This window comes from Solanum pennellii, chromosome 8 (assembly GCF_001406875.1).
Source record: "Solanum pennellii chromosome 8, SPENNV200".
NCBI lineage: Eukaryota > Viridiplantae > Streptophyta > Magnoliopsida > Solanales > Solanaceae > Solanum > Solanum pennellii.
The window spans coordinates 62,285,948-62,294,161 of NC_028644.1; the positions used below are offsets into that span (position 1 = coordinate 62,285,948).

General features: G+C 34.0%; 1 protein-coding gene across 10 annotated transcripts; it reads left to right on the forward strand.

Annotated features, from left to right (window-relative positions):
• Positions 1-1,023: 1,023 nt before the first annotated feature.
• Positions 1,024-5,414, forward strand: LOC107026919 (probable cyclic nucleotide-gated ion channel 14). Of its 10 annotated transcripts, none has more exons than XM_015228040.2 (8): positions 1,024-1,182; positions 1,323-1,383; positions 1,487-2,005; positions 2,576-2,788; positions 2,898-3,199; positions 3,496-3,607; positions 3,866-4,102; positions 4,268-5,414. In XM_015228040.2, the coding sequence occupies exons 1-8, from the start codon at positions 1,133-1,135 to the stop codon at positions 5,012-5,014; spliced, it is 2,241 nt and encodes a 746-aa protein (XP_015083526.1). In that variant the 5' UTR covers positions 1,024-1,132; the 3' UTR covers positions 5,015-5,414. The 10 variants fall into 10 exon arrangements, with proteins under 10 accessions (XP_015083526.1, XP_015083532.1, XP_015083535.1 ...); XM_015228046.2 differs by having other exon boundaries at positions 1,040-1,182; positions 1,349-1,383; positions 1,465-2,005; XM_015228049.2 differs by having other exon boundaries at positions 1,040-1,182; positions 1,349-1,383.
• The last annotated feature ends 2,800 nt before the right edge of the window (positions 5,415-8,214 follow it).

An 8,214-nucleotide genomic window follows, 5' to 3' on the forward strand; every position in this document is an offset into this window, starting at 1 on the left:
TACACATCTGGATCTTAATGCACATCTTAATATTTAAATGTGTATTCAAATTCAAACGTCTTAATCTTAATGGAAACAAATGAGACCTTGTCACTACTAGTTAATCAAATTCACAAATATAATAATGTTTATAATATTTAGGGAAAATGCACAAGTACCCCCTAAACTATGACCGAAATCCCAAAGACACACCTTACTAAGGTCGTATTACCCCCCTGAACTTATTTTTTATGTAATTTTGTGTACGTCTTTGGCTTACGTGGCATCCAAATATCTCTGACGCGCCTCAATTGGAGTCACATAGAGTGCCACATAAGACAAAAGGTGTATAAAATTACAAAAAAAAAAGTTCAGGGGTAATAGGACCTTAGTTTAGTGTAGGTGTGTCTCTGGAATTTCGGTCATAGTCTAGGGGGTACTTGTGCATTTTCCTTAATATTTATTAAGTTTTTTTTCAACCAAAAGTATAAATATCTAAATAGATATATTAACCTAATTGTTTTGATTTTGAACTCTCTTTATTTTTAAATTTTAATATTATATTATATTTTTAAATTAATTTTTATTGACCCACGGGCCGGCCCTACCAATATTTCTCAAGCCTCCCAAATGAGCAGGCTTATTCAGGCCGGGCTAAAAAGCCCTTTTCTTAAATGGGCTCCAAAAATCTTAGCCCAACCCTATTAAATCCCGGGTTAGGCCAGGCCGTCCCAACGGGCCTAGCCCATATTGACGGCTCTACTCAAAACGTTTAAATTTTACATATTCAAAATATTACCCTTATAGTATGTCAAGATAATAACAAATAACTAATGTTAAACAAAATAAATACTGAATATTCTCTTCGTTCATTTTTATTTGTCCAATTTCTTTTCTCTAAAAATAAATTAAAAAGAAAAAACTGTCGTCTATTATGGCCTGCACGACTGTATTCACTTGAACTTCCATATCCAATTTGCAGTATCAATATATATATATTTTTTAGTTATATCTGAGCTGTTTTTATCTATTTTTCTTTAATATACTCTTTGTCTTTTTGTGATCTTCCAAGTAAAGTCAACCCCTTTAAATTAAATATACACAGAAAACCAGAGTTGTTTCTGCCCACTTCAACTCCTCTTTCTTCATTTTTATGGTTACTTTCAAACCCCATTTGAGAAAATTCTTGAATGTTTCAACTATGTGAGTATTTTTGAGCAAAGTTTACATTTTTATTTTATAAGTTATAAGCATATTCTTGAAATGGAACTTCTTGAAAAGGGTAAAGATTCAATTTTTTTACCATTTTGGTATTTTCTTGGCTTCTGCATTGTGTATTGAAGATTTGTAGGTATTTTTGTCTGTAAAGGTTCTGATGGAGTTCAAGAAAGCCAAGACGGTAAGGTAAATTTTCTAGTGTACTTTTTTCTGTATTTTTTGATTTCTCGTTTTTTTTTTTTTTGATATTTTTGAGGATTTTATTAGGTTTTATAATGATGGGAAACAGAATCTTGAAAGTTCACGGGAGAAGAATGAGAACCATGTTCTTGAAAAGCAGCTACCTTTGTATCTTGATGGTAGAAATGTTGACAAAGTTGGAGCTAGTAAAGTTCCTAAATTTGGGAAATTTAAGGTTTTCCCAGAAAATTATGTACCTGGGAAAAAGAAAATTCTTGATCCAGGAAGTGAAATTGTTATACAATGGAATAGGGTGTTCTTGTTTTCTTGTTTGATGGCTCTCTTCATGGATCCATTGTTTTTTTACCTTCCATCAGTGGTGAATAGGGGGAAATCTTCATGTATGACAATTGACTTGAATCTTGGGATTAGTGTTACATGTTTTCGAACAGTAGCAGATGTTTTCTATTTGTTACATGTGATATTTAAGTTTAGGACTGCTTATGTTTCAAGAAGTTCAAGGGTGTTTGGAAGGGGTGAACTTGTTATGGATAAGAAATTGATTGCAAGGAAGTACTTGAAGTCTGAATTCTTCATTGATGCTATTGCTGCTCTGCCTCTTCCGCAGGTACTTCATAATCATGTTTCAAGAATGGCGTCCGCTTTAGTTTGTCTTTGTATAGTCAATTATTTGTTTTAATATGATTGAAGAACAAATAATCCTGAATTAGGCTAGTGTAACATGTCTTGACCAGTGGAGAATTGTTGTTAGTCTGATTGTTGTTGTGCAAATTTGAACATTATGTATCGAAAAGCTAATCTTTATAGATGGAGAAATGGTCTTTTCCTAAGAAGTTCATCTGAACCCCCTTTGGCGGAAATACATTGTTTATACATGGTTAAAACTATCTTTTATGTATATATGGAGTAGATGTTGAATTCCTTTGGCTTCTTCATATATTTTGACCCCCTTAGTGAAAATTCTTGTTCCGCTATTGTTTTTGCCTAAACAAATTCAGCTATGTCACTTTGCGGGTCTTTTAAACTATTGGAATCTATGTCGATGCTAATTATTATAGGAAACAATTACATTACAAGTCATGATAGATCAATTAACAATTTAGTATTGGAGTAGAATCCATCTTCATGTTATAAAAGAGAGAACTACTCATGGATTTAGCTGTTTGTCCTTTTGCAGATTGTAATATGGTTCATCATACCGACAATTAGAAGTTCTCATTCCGATCACACCAACAATGCGCTTGTATTAATAGTCCTGCTGCAATATCTGCCAAGACTCTATCTGATTTTCCCATTGAGTTCTCAAATTATTAAAGCTGCTGGAGTTGTCACGAAAACAGCTTGGGCCGGGGCGGCTTACAATTTGCTACTCTACATGTTGGCAAGCCATGTAAGTTTAGTCCTGTCCTTAAATTTAGGTACTTGCAATTTGTATAAATAGAAATATTTTGTTAAAGTCTTTGATACTGTTGATAGTGAATCAGGTTCTTTTATTGTAGGTCCTTGGTGCTTCCTGGTACTTATTGTCAATTGAGAGATATGCTACATGCTGGAAAATAGCTTGTGAAAAGGAGCTTAGTCCTTTACAATGCTCCAGTCGTTTTCTTGACTGTGGTACTACAGACCATGCAGACAGGATAACATGGGTAAACAGCACCCAAGTTTTCAGCAACTGCTATCCTTCTAACTCGACCATTTTCGACTTTGGAATATTTGCAAATGCAGTTACAAACAATGTTGTCTCCTCAAAGTTCCTTGAGAAGTACTTGTACTGTTTGTGGTGGGGTTTACAAAATTTGAGGTATGGTTTCCAAATAGGACCATTAACTTGGCCACTATTATCTTGGATTATCAAGCCAAAATTTCTTGAATATCAATTGCATATATCTCAAAGGTCCAAAATGGTTTTTTGTTTATGGTGTATAAGGTGTTATCTTTAAGTCAATATTCAAAATCAGTTATTATATATTAAATAGCCATGTAAATAACTTTGCTTAAGTATATCTTTGGTAATTACGATTATCTGCAAATTTGTGCTATTTGCTGCAGCATCACGAATCAGGGATATTAAGCACTTTGTTTTCTGATCTTTTGCAGTTCTTACGGCCAAAACTTGACCACAAGCACATATATATGGGAAACTTCATTTGCCATTCTTATTGCTATTTTTGGGCTAGTTCTGTTTGCTCATTTGATTGGAAACATGCAGGTATGAGTGACAAACATTGTTTTAATATCACATATGAAATCCTCATATAGACTACAACTTTGGATTTTGGCGAAGATTGGAGTCTCTTTCTTTTGATGCTTTTTGGTTGATGTGGATTTGGATCAGTAGTCTTTCATTGTTTTTGCAGTTACAACATAGAATGCTTCTTCTACATCTTCTATATTGTGAACTTAAACATTTCATTTTGAAGAAAGCTCTTCTAACTCGAGTCTAATTTCTCCCTTTTTATTAATGAAGACATACTTACAATCTATCACTGTGAGGCTTGAAGAATGGAGGCTCAAGCGACGAGATACTGAAGAATGGATGAGGCATCGCCAACTTCCTCAGGATCTACAAGAACGTGTTAGACGTTTTGTACAGTACAAGTGGCTTGCTACTCGAGGAGTTGATGAAGAATCTATCCTGCTTGCTTTACCTTCAGACCTTCGTCGTGACATCCAACGTCACCTATGTTTAGACCTTGTTCGGCGTGTAAGTCATTTTCTCTCTGGGTTCTCTCATTACACCCCAACTTTGTAATATCAATAGTTATTGAAATGACGCGAAGTACTTGCATTTTGGTACTGCGATAATCTCAAACAGGTGAAATGTATTTTTCTTTCTTCTTTGATTTGCTTGAGTTGTTCTGTTTTGCAGGTTCCCTTCTTCTCGCAAATGGATGATCAACTGCTTGATGCCATATGTGAACGTCTGAGTTCTTCGTTAAGTACTCAAGGAACGTACATTGTACGTGAGGGTGATCCAGTAACTGAAATGCTCTTTGTTATTAGAGGAACATTAGAGAGCTCAACTACAAATGGTGGGCGGACAGGCTTCTTCAACTCAATTACTTTGAGGCCAGGTGACTTTTGTGGTGAGGAACTCCTTGCCTGGGCGTTGTTGCCACGATCCACTCTTAACTTGCCTTCATCAACGAGAACAGTGAGAGCGCTATCAGAAGTAGAAGCTTTTGCATTACATGCAGAGGATCTCAAGTTTGTAGCCAATCAATTCAGACGTCTTCATAGTAAGAAGCTACAGCACACTTTCCGTTATTACTCTCACCACTGGAGAACTTGGGCTGCCTGTTTTGTTCAAGCTGCTTGGCGTCGTTTCAAGAGGAGAAAGCTAGCCAAAGAACTTTATAGAGGTGAGTCCTTGTCTTATGCTCCTGAGGATGATCAATCAGCATATGAAAGTGAATGTGAACACGAGGATGATCAACAAACAAAGACTACACCAACAAACTCTTCAAATGTAAAGCAAAACCTTGGAGTTACAATATTGGCATCAAGATTTGCTGCAAACACAAGGAGAGGAGTTCAGAAGATGAAGGATATGGACATGCCTACGTTTCAGAAGCCCGAGGAGCCTGACTTTTCGGCTGAGCCAGATGACGACTAGCTCAACATATGCCCGATTTAAAGACCATTTTCCACAGGTGAAATTATACAGAAAACCAAAGAAGCAATATAAAGACAATACTAAAGTGAATTTGAAGAACATTATTCAAGTTTATTACTAAAAGAAAAGAAGGAAAAGAAGACAGGTTGTGCTGCAGTTGATTAATTATGATCATCAATAGACTGTACTTGTAAGTAAAAATTTGGTGAAGGGAAAATAGGTTCCTATAAAATGTGAGAAGACTTAACAGGAATTGTAGGTTAGTGTTTGTTGAAGAAAAACAAAAGGGTAAATTTTATGTTTCACTCTTTATGTTGGCAAACTTGAGACTTTTAACTTAGTGAACAATGTATGTTAATGTAAAGTTATATGAAAACTAGCTTAACATTTTGTTTTTTTAGGTCAATTGTGAAGCACGTAATAAATTTTTATTAGTTTTGATCGAATCATTCCATTTACTATGTTGAATATTTTAGTAACTTTAAAGAAACTATCTTAATTGATAATGCTCTATTACTCTTATCACATGTAAAACGATAACATTAAGTTTGAACTGACATAAAATCCCATAGACGTGCAACGCGCCCCACCCTGCATTAGTGTTTTAAATAAACCTGCTCCACATTCCTCTCTGCCCGGCACAACCTTAAACATGCCTCGTTCTGTTCCCGCGCCCTCATTGTCAGACTTAATTGGGATGGTCGTGATAAATGATGGTGTTATGGGTAGAGATTAATGGTGATAATGAGTAACAATAACGATTAACAATGATAATTGATGGTGATAGTGATTGACACTATGTAATAGTAACTAACTAGTTAATGATAATAATTATTAGGGTAATGATGATCGTAAATAAGGATCAATAATGATGATGATAATTGATGATGAAGTATGGCGGCTACCTGTAGGGGTGACTAGTAACATGGATAGCGATATTCAAGGCATGAAGCTAAAAAAAGAGAAAATGATCAAAATAGTCCTTAATGTATGGACTTGGATTGATTTGGTCCTTCATGTATGTAGCTTATAGAAAAGGTCCTTTATCTATGTTAAAAACTTATCAAGTTAGTCTTTTACCTTAAAACCTTAATTACACAAAAAAAAATCCTGTCAAATTAAACAAAGATATGCAACTCAAGTGACATACAAAGATCTTAAACAAAACCTCTGTTTTCTTGGCTCAGTTGCAAAGAATAAAAACCCTGCCTTTCCCGCCTGAAACGTATTTTCCGTGTGCATTTTTGACGCCATTATTTCGTATACACTTTGCCTTCATCCTTACTTTATCATTCTTTTTCCACTTAATATACTTTCCTTGGCTTACCTCATGAGTTGTTAAAGCATTTTTGAACTCTTCCTTGCTTTTCAAAAGTGTATTCCAAAGCCAAAATTGGATTTTTACTCCACCAGTCTTTGCATTGTGCTTCGGAAAATCAAAACTTTCATTGTCTGGATCACCATCCAAACTCTTATTGTCTTCAGAGTTAACACAATCAGGATCCCCATCTTCATGTATCATCTTTTTTTGAATTTCATCAGTAATAAGCTCTCTGTCATCCTCAAAACTATGTTTATAGTGTCCTTGTTTATCAACCATCAGCTCATCACTGGAGAATTCATTTTCATAATCCTCAAAATCATCTCCCGAGGATAAGTTTTCCTTTCAAACTCTTTGTCAACAGGTCCAACGACATCTTCATTCTCTGAAATGCGACTAGTTTTGCAACCAAACTCAATTTTATCGACTATTCCAATATAAGAGTCCAATTGCTCAATATATAACTCTACTACTATATCTTTAAGGATGAATTTTTTTATGTTATGCGCTTCAACCTCCGTGGAGACAAATCTCCATTTGTTACCAAGCTTCTCACATTTATGCCAAAATATTATTGAATCATTCATGTAACCACATAATTCGACCATCTTATTCAAGTCAGTAAGATTGAGATTCTTCAATTTAACATAATCAAAGTAATTAATGATACCACCAACATACTGTTTGGCTGGTTGATGTTTTATCATCCCTTTATGATATCATTGAACACAAAATCTGCAGTTAAAAGATTACATATTTTAGCCGATTAAGACCACACTCTAGGTGTTAAAAAACTTGTATACTTTTTACACCATAACATCTAAATATTCTTGAATACACAAACCAAAAAAAGCCAACAATAAAAATAAAAAAAAGTCGATTTTCACATAAGAATCTTATATAAAACATTGAAAAAATAGTACTAACAACCCAACAAATTTTGAATACCAAATAGGCGCTGGCCCTTGGATTGCCTTGACTAGAAGCAAAGTAAATTCTTACCATATATAACAGGGGCTCGATCCCTTGGAGTTTCTTTTGATTAACATGGTTCAACAATGGAAAAAACTTGTATAGTTTGATTTTACAAGAAAAAGGGATTTTTTTTGTTGAAAAGACGAGAGTTTTCATTCTTTGGAATTGAGCCAAGAAAACAGAGATTTTATTTAAAATCTTTGTATGTCACGTGAGTCGCACATTTCTGTTTAATTTGACAGAATTTTTTTGTGTAGTTAAGATTTTCGGGTGAAACACTAAATTGATAAGTTTTTGACATAGATAAAGGACGTTTTTCATAAGCTACATATATGAGGGACCAAATCAATCTAAGTCCATACATTAAGGACTATTTTGATCATTTTCTCCTAAAAAAATGTTAATCTTTATAAAAGTCTTAAATAAACATGTTAATAATATCGAATTCTTTTATAAATTTATTTTCAAATTTTTAAAATTGAAATAAAATAAATTACTTTTAGGTTGATTTTCACTCCCAAGACCTTCGTATGAAATCGTTTTATTTGGGAGTATAAACCGAAATATAAAACCATTTAAGAATAATTCACAACTGCTATTTTTTGAATGCGCATAATAACTCGCAAATTTCATAAACAATAATTCTCATTAAGTAAGGGTCCGTTTGATTGACTTTTGACTTATGACTTATAAGCCAAAAACCATACGTTGGGATTTCTAATTTATGAGTTTTGGCTTATTTTTGTTATTTTAGCTTTAACACAAGTGTTTATAAGCACTTTATAACTTTATCCAAACACTTTAAAACTGTAAAAACTTCTTGGCTTAAAACCCTCAAAATTAGTCAATCCACACGGACACTAAGGGTTTGTTTGGTGTGAAGGAAAATGTTTTATATGGAAAA

Bases quoted from the DNA above. Each gene is read 5' to 3' on its own strand.
- LOC107026919 (XM_015228040.2), top strand. From the start codon at position 1,133: ATGGTTACTTTCAAACCCCATTTGAGAAAATTCTTGAATGTTTCAACT. The intron at 1,183-1,322 runs GTGAGTATTTTT...TGTGTATTGAAG, and splicing joins TTCTTGAATGTTTCAACTAT to ATTTGTAGGTATTTTTGTCT. The intron at 3,608-3,865 runs GTATGAGTGACA...TTATTAATGAAG, and splicing joins ATTTGATTGGAAACATGCAG to ACATACTTACAATCTATCAC.